At 38.3% G+C, this 14,810-nt stretch overlaps 1 protein-coding gene across 4 annotated transcripts in view; it reads left to right on the top strand.

Moving 5' to 3' along the window:
• The window catches only part of LOC114278484 (autophagy-related protein 11-like), a 28,639-nt gene extending 14,481 nt beyond the window's left edge, over positions 1 to 14,158 (top strand). For 2 of the 4 annotated variants that reach the window (XM_082896667.1, XM_028220524.2), the window contains 3 exons: positions 786 to 1,003; positions 5,774 to 5,987; positions 13,504 to 14,158. In XM_082896667.1, the coding sequence (XP_082752793.1) occupies positions 786 to 1,003; positions 5,774 to 5,987; positions 13,504 to 13,917 (846 nt within the window). In that variant the 3' untranslated portion in view covers positions 13,918 to 14,158. The remainder of the gene's footprint in view (positions 1 to 785; positions 1,004 to 5,773; positions 5,988 to 13,503) is intronic. The other 2 variants (XM_082896669.1, XM_082896668.1) reach the window with 1 other exon arrangement.
• Positions 14,159 to 14,810: the final 652 nt, after the last annotated feature.

Here is a 14,810-nt window from a genome sequence, read left to right as displayed (position 1 = left end):
CTCTCTCTCTCTCTCATGTTCCCCATAAACCCTTTCTTCTTCTCTCTAATCCCTTCTTCTCTTCTCCAAGCCTCCCATCTCTATCATTCCTTCTCAAAAACCCTTCATCTCTCCCATTCTCACGTTTTGAACCCCTAAAACATGAAATCTTCTTGAGACTCTCTTCCACGATTGACTATGTAGTTTCTTCACAAATTAACCACATCTGACAACCGCTGGTTGATCGGTGGTAAAGATGGGGCTGGTTGATTGATGGCATTGGGAGATCAATGGTTGAGCTTGGTGTTGATCGGTGGAGGCAGCAACAGACTCAGAGTGGTAATTTGGATGTGTAGGTTCTTTTATCCCTTCTGTCTCTGATATCTGCGTTTGTGAGTTTAGTATGTTGTACTTAAAATTTTGGAATTAGTTTAAGATTTTGTATGCGTAAACTATGAGGCTTGTGTGCCTTTTTCGATTCCGTCCAAAGCCGATCGACCCAACCAAATCAAATAATGGTCGATTGCGAGAAAGATTTCAGTCGACATCAGTTGATTGTAGCTTCCAACTGATAGTGTCGGTTCGAGCAATGGTTCTACCTGTGAGCCCAGGCTGACCAACCCGTGAACACCCCTAACATGAGGTCTAAGTGGCATTAGATGTGAACTGTAGAAGCCTGGTTTAGGATGATCACTTGGTTGGACAATCCTCTTAATACCGTATAATTTTTGTGCAGCTGCTATTTGCTTGTACTTCACAGAAATATTCATCAGAAGCAGCAAGCTAACTTGATTTTCATTTTACAGATGAATTGTGCTCACTTAGAGAATTGTCTGCATGAAGCAAGAGAGGAAGCCCAAACCCATCTTTGTGCAGCTGATCGAAGGGCCTCAGAGTATAGTGCACTGCGTGCCTCTGCTGTAAAGATGCGTAGCCTTTTCGAAAGACTAAGGAGCTGTGTTTCTTCTGGTGGGGTGGCTGGATTTGCTGAGTCCTTGCGTGCTCTAGCTCAATCTTTGGCCAAGTAAGTTGCCAAAATTTGATTTCTAGTGTTTCCAGCATTTCCTTCATTATATTAGTATTTGATGCAAAATGTCATTTCCACTACTTTTCCTCGTTTCCATGCTTTAATTTATGTTTAGGAAAAGTCAATTCAAATTCTTGTGCATTTATTAATACCATGTTATGTGGACCTGGGTATGTGTCCACTGCACGCACGTGTAAGCATAGGATACTTCTAATTCCTAATCTAGGGACACTAGGACATGGCTAAATATTGATATTCCTTAACTATTCTTCTTTTAAATCTGACAAAAAAATTGTGCTTATGCAATAGGCATTAAGCGACCATCCCGAAAAATTACATAATTATGGAATTTAATGTATTATCATACAGCAAACGTAAGTTACCCAAGACAATTGTTGCATGCATGTCCAATTAGCCTTTTTGGACTTGTATTTCATAACCTTAATTGTGTGTCTAACAAGGATTCTTCGTGCAATTAGAAGAGTCTGCCATAGAGTTTTGTTGTATGTATTTATTTATATGCATCTCTCTAATATTCGAAGCATTTCCTCCTATTTGTATGTTGTTATTGTTACTTGAGGACAAGTGCCCGTTCCGAAAATTGCAAGGTTTTTGTTTAGAATATTGCAGTTCACTTTGTCCACTAGTTACCAAAAATAGAAAAAGAAAAAAAAAAAGCATTGCCCGGTATTGTTATGTCAATACATGGAGCTTTAAGGCGTGGTGGTAGGGAGAAAATTCTACATGGGTCCATGACCCATGGGTACCACAATTAGTGTTGTATGGCTGGAAAATATTTTCTTTGGTATGGATCAATCTATATGGCTCTAACTATAAGTTTTTCTAAATGATTTGTGTATTCAAATTGTGTATAATACAACCAGTACAACCGATATATATATAGATTTAGGATATAGCAATCCTAAATCTAATCTAAAATAGGAAATAATATTCTCACAATTAATCTAAAATATACAATCAACCTAATATATATTTTCATAATTAACATAATATTATCACACCCCCGCTCAAACTCAAGGTGTTTTAGCAGAAAATACTGAGACTTTGCCAAGAAGAAACTGAAATCGAGCAGTAGTGTGAGTCTTGGTAAAGAAATTAGCAAGTTGCAATGCCGAAGAGACGAAAGGAATCAAGATGGAGCTAGACTGCATATGCAGATGTACAAAATGACAATTAATCTCAATGTGCTTTTTCCGCTCATGGAAGATAGTGTTATGGCCAATCTAAATAACACTATGGTTGTCACAGTAAAGGGAGGTTGGAGAAGAATGAGGGACACCTAAATCAGTCAAGAGACAATGAAGCCAAACAATCTCAGTAGTGGCATGAGCCATAGCATGGTGCTCAATATATCTAACTGAAAAGAGAAAAAGGCAGTTGGAGAAGTTGTCATAGGCAAATGCAAGCTCTCCATCACATAGAGGTCTCCAATTCTACGGCCAGTTCCAATCTGCTGCTTGGACATCCGATCCTGCACAGAGTAGATAGAAAAAGAAAAGATATCAAAACTGGAGGCATCAAGCTGACTGACAGATAATAAACTAACAGATAACTGAGGAACATAAAAGACAGATGGAATAGAGACGGTAGATATAGCAGATGGTAGGACAGACCCAACAGATATAATAGACATACTAGACCCATTAGCAACATTAACAGTAATAGGAAAGGGAAGGGGGGGGCACAATTTTGAAGTAAGGAGAGATGAGGAGTCATATGATCAGAAGCACCAGAGTCAAAAATCCCGATAGACAAAGAGATACCTGAAGAAGACCCAAGTAAATCTGAATGAAGAGAGGAAACAACCGAAGCTGACAGGGAGGGCTGGGAGGTAGACAGTATATACTAAAGTTGACTAATCTGAGCACCCAAGGAAGCCAAGTCAGGAGCAGATGTAGTGGAATTAATGGAAGGACAAAAAGTACTCAGAGGAGGAGTTTGAAACTGGGTTTAAGACTGCTGAAAGGACGTGGCAAGCAAACGTCCTTTCTTGGGACAATGATACTTCCAATGGCCCTTTTGATGATAGAAAGCACACTCATTTGAAGCCAGTAGCCTATTTCTATTCCTGACAATCTGATTATCTGACATTGTAATAAACCAAAAAAGGAGAAGAGAATTGATGGGCAAAGTATAATAAACAGAGAACTAAGAGGTCAAAGTGTAATAAACCTGAAATAGGTGTATTCAACTCAAAACACTCTAGCAAAATCAAGGAGAGACAAGTCGAAGTCGACTCTGAACTAAAGCAGCCGACAAGCCGATCGAGAGGAACAAGGGCAAATTTCTCTTTGATCTTGTGAACCAGAGGGAGAGACGAACAACGCACTTGAGAGAGAGAAATCACGACCAAGCGGGTCCAAAAAGTGAGAGAAGACTAGGTCGCGACTTTGGCGAGAGCAGTGGTTGATCACGGTGAAAGCAGAGGTGAGAAACGCTGCTGATACTCTCGTGACTTTGAAGCATAGAGATGGCAAACAGCGGAGAAAAGTTATTCGAATCATGAACCAGACTTAGATTTCGAACCAGTTTTCGTCATGAATTGACGATGATCGATCGCAATCCGCAACAGATGGGTCACGACAAGGAGTCGCGATTGAACCAAGAGGCAAAGAGCTCTGGGTCAACTTCAAATCGTCTTTGAACCAAACGAAACCTAAGTCGGATGAAGAACTAGATAGAGCAAACCCACCATGACTACTAGGGTTTCGAATCTTCAAGCTAGGGTTTCAAACCAAGCTCTGATATCATGTAAGTTTTTTTAAATGACCTGTATATTTAACTAGTGTATAATACGAGTATAACAAATATATATATATATAGCAATCTTAAACCTAATCTAAAATAGGAAATAATATTCACACAATCAATCTAAAATATATAATCAACCTAATATATATATATATATATATTTCCGTAATTAACATAATATTCTCACATCGTTGTATTATACACAATCAATCTAAAATATACAATCAACCTAAAATATGTATTTCCATAATTGACATAATATTCTCCCACTAACACCTTTAGGCCTACAAACACCACTTGTTTGTATAGGGAGTTGATCTTGTATGAGCTTTTAGTGAGCCGAACATAAGTCAAGCATGACTAGTTTGGTTCATTTTATAAACCTAAAGACATTTTCATTAGAAATTAATCAAATCTTTCACTGCCAAGATTATTTTGGCAATTTTGTAGATTAGGGGTAATTCTATAATTATATATTTGTTTCATATCTAGGTTTTTTAGTCTAGAAAACCTTTATTAGTATGATTTAGGAAATTATTTTCCTAGTGGGAAAGGTAATATGCTTTTAGACAAGCAAAGCTTTGTAGATATAATTTGACAAATTGATTTTATAAAATTTTCTTTGTAGATTTTGTTGCCTTTTAATGGTGAGATTTCTTTGATTTCTTCTGGGTCATACTCTCTAGGAATGGCAACGGGTTAAGCCGAGACCGGGATTACACTCCCCATTCCCGATCCCCGAAGGTATCACCATCCCCTCCCCCGCCCTCAATTCCCGACGGGAAACCCATCACACCCCCCCCCCGGCGCCCCTGTCCCATAACGGGTATTGGATTTCCCCGATCCTGAAAAATCCCCGTCCTTTTTTTTTTTTTGAATTTTCCATATCCCATTTTATTATTATTATTACTTTTAAGGGAAATAAAAATAATATATATAAAAGCATAATCCAGCAATGTCCAAACATAAACATCCAAACAATAACAACATGACAAACAAGATACAAAACAACACCCACACCACAACATAAAAAAAAAAAAAAAAAAAAAAAATCAAAACAACACCTATGAACCTAAACCCTAAAATGAGTCAAAAAATTCCTAGAGAAACACACGCACACGCACGCACATATATATAGAGGGGTATAATAGTAATTTTAGTTTGGAGCGGAAACGGGGATGAGGACGGGGCTGGGGTGGGGGAACTTATCATTGTCCCTAGCCCGAAAGTTGTCAAGGATTCATTTTCAAATACTATCCCCGGCCCGTCTGGGGTATTTTTTAGAAAAAAAAATCGTTCTAATCGGGGTTGGGCAGATTCCCGTCAGATTGGGTTCAAATTGCCATCCCTGCTCTCATGAGGCCATAGAGAGATTCTTGGGTTTCTATCATTCTTCTTTATTTTGATTTTGAGCACTTCTGGGTAGTACTTGAGAAGTCTTTAAACTCTAATCCCTAGTCACCTTTCATAATAGCCGTAAAACCCTTGATAAACTCTGTCCAGGAAACCCAGCAAGCTGGCCTGTATGGTTTTAGACAATAAAAGCCTCAAACCTCAGCTAATTCAAGCCTAAATCTTTTCTTGAACCCTAATCTTACCATTTCAACCTGTATCAGGCTCTGTCCTACATCGTTTGCTCATTCATCATTGCCTTTCGTGGAATTGGGTGATTGTTTGGGAACTGGCTCCAGAAGCCCATGCTTGGATGGGCCTGTGCCTGCTTTAACATAACTTTTTCTCAATGATTTGAGTTCATTGAGTTAAAAAATTATCATCCCTTGGCCTTAGATTAGCGTCACTATTAAAATTATGGTTGCTGTCATTTTTTCCTTAGTGGTAGGAAACTTTTATTGGGGTGATGTTTCTTATTCATAAACTTCATTCTGCTCTCCTAAGTAAAAAAACTTGTAAGAAGCACACTCCTGTCTGTGAGAGTTGTAATAAAAATTGGTTGTTAATTTCTGCTGATTAAGTCACTTCCATTGTGAGTTTCAGTTCTGTTAATGATACTGAAGATGATGGTACGACTGAGTTTCGAGAATGTATCCGGGTACTTGCTGATAAAGTCAGTGTCTTGTCAAGGCACCGTGCAGAGCTGCTTGAGAGGTATTCAAAGGCTGAAGCTGCAATTGAGCAACTCAAACAGGAGTTGGAAGAAAAGAAAGAGTTGGCCAATGCTTTGTACATAAAGCATCAACTTGAGAAGCAGGTAAGTTTGACAACATGTTTTCCATTCATACTTTTGTAGTAGTGTGCTTAGATAACCAAACGTGGTGTATCCAAATTTTTGCTAGACAAGCTTTCATTACCATATATGTGGCTGACAAACATACCGGGGCTGTCTATTGATTGCCCACATCCCAATAGCAGACTGGGCGATGGGTCGTTTTGCACACTAAAAATAAAGAACTAAACTACGCCCAAATTTCTTAGAATAATGGCAAGTCTAGATATCGATCCATGGAGACAATTGTGAAATTAAACTAATTTAATTGTTAGGTTCCTAAATTAATTTTAATAAAAAGATTTATGGATCATATAACTAAATAAGGATTAAAATAAAATTAAGAAAATGATTTGTCAATTAAAAGTAAGGGTTAACATACTGATTTTGGAAAAAATTTAGGACAATGAATTCACTACTAGTTACATAAATAAAGTTTAAGATTGGAAATCGATTGTGTTATGGTTCAAACCACCCAATACTTCGCAACTACAAAGCTCAAAGTTTTGCTCAAGAAGATTTTCGCATTCAGCGTATAGGCACGATCAAGTAGGATGAGTCGTTCGCTCAAAATTAGGGTAGCAACATGACTCGTCTCTCATAGCATGGCTCGTCTCAGACTTTGAATACGAAAGAAAAGATAACAACTGTATGGAAAGAATTCAACAATTACGGAAAGAAGAACATTTAAAAAGCATGAAAGAAAAATATATTAAAAAATTTCTTAAACACCATACAGCCTGTTTAAACCATTACAAAAATAAAAGAAATAAATAAAAAAAACTAAGAAAAACACTATTTACTTGGCTAGGGTTTCATCAAAACCTTAGAAAGTGGAGAACTAGCCACTCATGGAGGAGTGGGAAGAGATAGAGGTTGCAGCCACCATGGAAGACATTCTTGAAAACATCAAACTTTTTCTTCCCAACCCTAGCCTCTCCTTTTCTTTAGCAAATTTTAGAACCCTTTTTCAGCTTTTATTCTCCCTTTTATACCTTCCAACCTTTAAAAAAGGTTTAAAACGACGTGCACACAAATCGAGGTACGACCGCACGTGCTTTAAATGTCACCGCACATGCTGTGAAGGCTCCGCACGTGCAGGAAAAACTCGCGCACGTGCGGGAAAAACCTTACGCACGTGCGGTTTTTTGCAAAATGCATGGGCTTTTAGGAGGATAGGCTGTGCATGCAGTAATGACCCTCTGCATGTGCGGGGTTGACTTTTTTTAGCTAGAACTCCATGCTTTTGCTCTGCGTCCAACCTGATTGACGTTAAACAGTAGTAAAATGCACAAAGGGTTAAGAACTGTCAATTATCAGCCTCAATGATATACAATTCGGCCTCAATTAGTGGCAGATACTTGTTAACTTAATTTCTTGAGCAATTCTTTGGGAAAAGTTCAAACATTATTTCCATATCCGTTATCCTGATCACCGGAGTTGGTTGTTTGGCAACTAAGCTGGTAGCCAGTTGGCTACTTGTGTGATCCCTTTCTCCATGGTTCATATAATGAAGTTCTCATTGTGAGAAAATGAGGTTAAGAAATTTGAAATAGGAAAATAAAGTGAGGGCTTTTTCTTGGTTGGTTTTTGTAAAAATTTAATGTATAAAGAGAAATGATTGTATTATTGATTGATATATTGAATGTTACAATGATTCTTATATATAGAAGAGTAGGTGGTAGTAGGTGGTAGGTGGAGTAGGTGAAGTGGAGGTGGTAGTGGTGTAGTGGGTTAGGTTTAGTGGAGTAGGTGAGGTGGTAGTGGTGTAGTGGGTTAGGTTTAGTGGAGTAGGTTTAAGTGGGTGAAGTAGGTGATAGGTTTTAACAGCCCCCCGCAAACTCAAGGGGGATAGGAACTAGCCAACTTGAGTTTGGAGAGAGTAACAAAACAAGAAAATAGACGAATACATAAAAGAAAAGAGGATAGGAGACACTGTATGGTCATGTCAGACCGATGGTGAAGACACTGTATGGTGGACACTGTATGGTCGTGTCAGACCGATGGTGAAGACACTGTATGGTGGTGTCATAACGTTGTAGAGGACACTGGATGGTTGTGTCAGACCGATGTAGAAGACAGTTTATGGGGTCATGTCGGACCGTTGTAGCAGACAATGTTGTGACAGTTTACGGAGTCTTGCTGGACCCTTGTAGAAACTAACCGAAATCAATGTCGGGACAGTTTACAGAGTCTGGTCGGACCCATGAAGGAGCTAACCGGAATCAATGTCGGGACAGTTTACAGAGTCTTGTCGGACCCATGAAGGAGCTAACCGGAATCAATGTCGGGACAGTTTACAGAGTCTTGTCGGACCCTTGAAAAGTCGCACCCTCAAAAGGTGTGCCCAATCTATCAAAAGGCGTGCCATCAAAAGGCGTGCCCAATCCATAAAAAGGCGTGCCATAAAAAAACGTGCCCAATCCATAAAAAGGCGTGCCATCAAAAGGCGAGCCCAAGTCATAAAAAGATGTGCCGGACATGATGGCGAGGCGCGTCACCACATTGGCTTGCGCGCCCGTTTTGTCGTCTGGCGTTAAGTGGCGCATGATGCGCGTGTCTGCCTCTTCGTTATGGTCTTTATAAACCGAAGCGGAGGCTGAGGCTGAGGCAGAAAACCTGCTAAAAAACTCTGAAAAAAATTCTTCGTTGTCTGAGAGAGAAACTCTGTAATACTCTGTAACAACTGTTGCGCATCCTTCTCTGAAAGTACTAGTCGGAAATCGCTGCTTCGCTGAAACACACAGCAACCCAAAAACATGGCCTCTTCTTCCCGTCAAGCGACCCAGAACATGGCCTCCTCTTCCCGTGGTCTGCTCACGCTCTTTCCAGACCTGAACGAGTCCATAGGAGAAATAACTGGTGCGGGGGCCAGTGAACCTCAACCAAACACCTCTGGTTTTGCTCCGTTGAACTTTCCGATGCGGTCTGTGGAGCAAAAAATGGCGGTGCAAACTGATATTGAGGCCAATCAGTATACTTTGAAGTCATGTGTTGAAACCATGACTGCGGTCACAAACTTGTCGCACCGGCTGCAGAGTAGGACAAATGAGGTGCAACAGTTGAACGCCCAACTGGCTCTGCTCCAACGCATGTATAAGGATGCGCGAGCAGAGATAAGTGTGCTGAAGGCGGAAAATAAGGAGCTGAAGCGGAAGGCCACCGTGATGTTCCGATTTGGAGGTCCGCCATATGCTGGAGTGGAGGAGCAGGGGGGAGTGAACGTGCTCGGTGGATTAGGAAGCACGGAGACAACACCGTCAAGGGCCGTCCAGGACGGAGGCAAGAAGAAGAGACCGGCGGCAGAGTAGAGAAGAAAAATCCCGTTTGTGGATGTGGTTTTGGTTGTTTTTTTGTTTTTTTTTTGTTTTTGTTTTTTTTTTTTTTTTGGTGTAAAATTGTGATCGGGGTGATCCCCGGCATGAAGAAATGACAAGTTTGTGAAATGAAAAACGAGTTGGTTGTGAATGGATTTTTTTTTTTTTTTTTTTTTTTTGGGGGGGGAATAAAATCAGCCATCATTCAGTAATGCAATTGCTAAAGAGAAATATTAAAAGAGAGTGGTGGAAAGAAAAATTTAAAAGAAATGATGGGAAAGAAAAATAAATGTCTTTTTGTTTAGTTTTTTTTTTTTTTTTTTTTTTTTTTTTTTTGAAATAATAATAATAATAAGAATATATAAAATAAAGTATTGGAATCCACTGGAATCAATGAAGGCTAGTATAAAATATTGTAGTGGGGAAAAAAATGATGGGTATGTTGATTATAATATGTTGATGGATCAAACACTTTGGGAAAAGGTTAAAGAAAAGTTTAAAATATGAGGGGGAGAATGGGGACAAGCCCATGTGGCTGTCATGAAGAAAAAAAAAAACAAAAAAAAAAGGAGAATTCAGAAAGAGTGAAGTGTGTTTTCAAACTGCCAAAAGGAAGAGAGAGAGAGAGTGGGTTGAGTAAAAAAAATGTTGTCATCATAAGAAGTGAGTGGGTGATATTATATTGTGAGGTCAGGTTGGAGTCCAATGTACCGAGAGACTCACCATCCATCCCATAGCCCCCAACTGCATAAACCATGCCATTAACTCCTGTACAAGCAAAATCATAGCTAGCCACATTCATGTCTACTAACTTGCTCCACCTGTTGAGGCAAGAATCATATTGGCAAACATTTCCCGAGGCAATCCCAGTTCCATCTTTCATTGAATAGCCACCCATGACAAGAAGCTTTCCATTGAGAACTACCACCCCAAAACCAGCTTTGACAGGGCCAGGCATTGGAGGGAGGTCTCGGTGTTTTTGTCCCAGACAATCCAAAACCCCCCAGTGGCTACCCTTTCCTTCACCATCCATAGTGAGGACTTAGAGCCACTCCTCAAGCAAGCCAGCTAGTCTCCGAACAGTGATGAATTCTTTGCTTTGCATAAATGACCTCCACGGCCTGCAGACACGACCCATAGCTGGGAAGTCGGAACGAGGGACGAGAGCAAGGAAGCTTCAAGGAAGAAAATTGGTGGTGATGGGTTGACTGGGTGAGTCAAGGACAGCGACTCAAAGGAGTTGGGCGTGAAGGTGGTGGACTCGAAGAAATTTCAAGGTATGTGTAGAAAATTCTAGCGGACTAGGTTGAGGTCCGGCGGACGGCCAAGGTGAGGTTGCCGCCCGCCGGTGAAGCGAAAATACTAGATTCTAAACCTGCTCTGATACCATGTAGAAATTTAATGTATAAAGAGAAATGATTGTATTATTGATTGATATATTGAATGTTACAAGATTGTTGTGTATATATTTTGTACAAGAATTCCTATTATATAGGAGATGATTCTGGAGTAGGTGAGGAGTGAGTGGTGGAGGTAGGTTTGGTGGAGTGTAGTAGGTGATAGGAGAAAAAAGAGAGAATCTTGTTGCGTTGACATTCGTTGTTACAATCTTAAAATTCTAAAACAATATATAGAAAAACCTTGATTAAAATGTAACAAAAGATAAAAGAATACCCCAAAACTAAATAAGGAAAAACACAATTACTAAAATTATATCTTCACACCACACCCGTTCTCAAAGTCACAATGCAAGCCTAGTGAGCATCAAGAGTTTGACAAGTAAAAATTGCAAGTGTGCAAAAGTGTGTCTTGGTGAAGAAGTCTACAATCTGGAAGGAGGAAACAAAAGATATATCGATAGTGACCAACTGAAGATTTTGACAACAATCAAGCCCTGTATTAAGACGTTCATGGAAGAAAAAATTATGGACAATTTGGTAAACACTTTTACTATCACATTAGGGAGGAGTAGAGGATATGGGAACCAGACCGAAATCAACAAGAAGCCAACAAAGCCAAACAACCTCATTTATAGAATGAATCATAGCAAGATATTCAGTCTCAACAATAGAGTAAGCAATCACAAACAATTTAGTTTAGGGGTTTTTGTGTTTCTTCTGTTACATTTTAGTCTATGAAGCATGGGTACTTTTTCGACAAAAACGTCGTACCTGTATTGGGTACTTACCAGGTGTTGGTACTTTTCATGGTACTTTGCATACGTATCCAGTACATGAAAAACATACCAAAAAAATTTCTTCTTAATTTTTGTTGTACCCCAGATGTGCCTAATATATATCCAAGCCGTATCACAAATGGAATAGTATTTTCTTCTATATGAACTTAGTTTCATTGGATTTAATTTTTTCAAGCTTAGCTTGATTTTAAATATAAGGTTTTTTTTTTTTTTGGATAACCAAATGTCTGGGCCAACTTGTGTGCACCTCGATTTTAAATTTTAGTTTTGGTTTGTAGTTATTTAATATTATGACAATTAATTTTGATTTGTACCTTACTTTTGGCATTCAATGTGAATTACAAGTTGGATCTTAACTAACTAAACAATTTTACTAATTTTTGCATAATTCCAAATTAAAAATAAATATTTTTTTATGAGCATATCCAGTTGTACTTTTATATTTTATCATATCAGCATACCCGTATCGTACCAATAACAGTACTCATACCTATACACGTGCTTCATATATTTTAATCTTTAGGATTGTAACATACCTATGTATATGTTATTGTAACATACCTTATACCTATATATATATATATTTTAATAAGCTTGTAACAGAGAAGGGTTGGGCAACAAAATTATTTCCTCTCTTTGTATCTCGTAACATAGTTTAAGAGCTTAGGTTGGGAGGTTTTGGGTTCAAGTCTCTGTTTGCATTTGGTCCCCATTTGATCTTTCTGCTCTTTTTTGCATTCATTCTTCTGTATATGTATAAATGTTTGCATCTTCACATGCAAGGCTGGGTTGCATGTGAGGAAGGGTGTTGGAAAGCTTTGATATACATTATTGGGCTCATCTCCTAACCGTTTTAGGTTTTGGGGCAACTGTGCTGCTAATAGTAGGCACTGAATCTCTTGGGACCCCACACTTCTTTGGCCCCCCATTCTCTGGTTTCAAATTGACCCTCCACTTAATCCCAAAATGAACCCCCAACCCTCTCAAACCCTAACCCCACTCCAGCCACAACCCGCCACCAGTAGCTCTGGCCAACCTCTCTCACCCCTCCACAGCTCCGGCCGCCACCCCTATCCCCTCCCACCCTCCCTATCTCTTTTGCCAACTCTGCCATCTCCGCCTTCTGCTTGGCCACCTGGGTTGTTTCCGATGTTTTTTTCTTGTAGTGCCAGTCTTCTCTGAGGGGTAGCTGAGGGATAAGGGTTTGGGTTCGGGTTCAGGTTCAGGGGTTTGGGTGGGTTAATGATGATGGTGAAATTGGGATTTCATGATAGGGTAGATTTGTAATTTAAAAATATATATATTTTTGATATGTGCGGGTCCAAAGAAATTTTTGGAGTGCGATGTTTGGTTTTGTTTTTCAAAATTCACTTTTCAAAAAATTCAACTTTTTTATTTTTTGTATTTTTTTTTGTTGTTACTGGTTTTTTTTAATATTTCAAGTATTTTTTTAATTTTGACACACCTAACATAGATATACTTAAAAAGTATAATATTTGTGAAAAAATATTTAAAATTTTCACTAAATACCAAAAATGCAAAAAAAATATAAAAATTCAGTACATGTTTCGTATTTTTGTGTATTTATTAATTTTTTAAAATATTTTTTCACAAATATTTTACTTTTTAAATACATCCAAGTAAGTTGCATTTAACAAAATAAAAAAATTGCTTAAAATTTTAAAAATATTTACTAAAAATAAAAAAATACGAAAAATAAAAAACTCAATTTCAAGAAAATTGAATTCAAAAAATTGAAACCAAACACATTGATCATCCTAGGGCCATTAGTGACTCAACATGTTCAACCAATGGAATCTTATATTTGATGGGGAACAGAATGGTTTGAATATCTCTTCTTAACTGAATCCCACGAAATAATAATTTGATTTTTCTTTTTCATGGCGATTTTTATGATATTATTTTCTTCTTTATTGCGACTGCTTGTCTATTTTAAAGTAAGACACTATTTATGGTCTTGTTACAGGCAAAGAAGGAGAAGATATCTTTTGGCCGGTTGGAAGTCCATGAGATAGCTGCATTTGTTAAAAACTCAGTTGGGCATTTCGAGGCAATCAATCGGAATTGCCCCAAGTACTACCTGTCCGCCGAATCTGTGGCCTTGTTTGTAGACCATCTCCCAAACCGGCCAAACTACATCGTTGGGCAGATTGTGCATATTGAACGACAGACCGTGAGGCAGCCACCTCCCACAGTTCGAGCAGAGCCTTGTAGGGTAGACCGAATAGATTTCTTGACCCCTGAAGCAGGAGCCAATCGATTGGCCTCGAATTCGGGATCAACATCAAATCCTTATGATCTTCCTATTGGCTGTGAATACTTCATAGTGACTGTAGCCATGCTACCTGAGACCACCCTTCATTCGCAGTCTCCTTCCTGATCTTGCGAAAATGAAGATAGACATGATGGAAGAAACCCATTGTACATATATATATATATATATATATGTATGTATATTATATGGTTATATTAATTAAAGATAAATCCACATGCTGGTGGGAGTATTAAGTTTATATTTCCTTTCTGTACAGCTGATGATCAGTTCAATTTAATCTTTCTTCTCCCTCTGTATATAAAGCTTACTTTGTTAATTTATCTAATCTGTGAATATTTATTTATCCCATGCTAGGGTATGTATGTATGTAACACCATTGTCTGTTTCGACTAGGTGAATATCACCGGGCATTCGGGTCCTAGGATGAAGTCCATCTGGATTTCTCACCAACCCCCTAAAAGAGGCTCCTTCAAACTGGAACAGGTTAGAGCCATGCTCTCTTCTTAAAAAATAGGGTAAATTACACTTCCCTCTCCTGCGATTTACCTTAATTACAGATACTTCTCCCAGACCCGGCCTTGAGATTTCTGGAGCTCAAAGTTGATAATCAATTAATAAATACCACTAGATCATTTGGGGCCATTCACATTTTTTTTTCATTCAATGAGAAAAAAAAATTTGAAGGTAAAGGATAAAAGATTTGTGTCAAAAATACAAAAATATTTAGTATTACATTATAACAACTAATAAGTATCATTTGATTCTCACTCTTTTTGCATTTTTAGAATCAAATAAATCAATTATACTTGCATAATCTAGTCTTTTTCTTTTTTGCAAATCCAAACGGATAATTTTTTTTAAGAGTCATGATGAGTTAAAATCAAATTATTTTTTAAGATCAAAATAAGTACAAGAGCACCACTATCACTTAACAGAACACAAAACTTTTAAATTATGTGATGTGAACTATTAAACTTCTAATGTTATAATAGCACATG

Source organism: Camellia sinensis, chromosome 12 (assembly GCF_055761805.1).
Source record: "Camellia sinensis isolate YWXY chromosome 12, ASM5576180v1, whole genome shotgun sequence".
Lineage (NCBI taxonomy): Eukaryota > Viridiplantae > Streptophyta > Magnoliopsida > Ericales > Theaceae > Camellia > Camellia sinensis.
The sequence above is the reverse complement of the archived record's forward strand: the minus strand, read 5'-3'. Positions and strand labels throughout refer to the sequence as shown.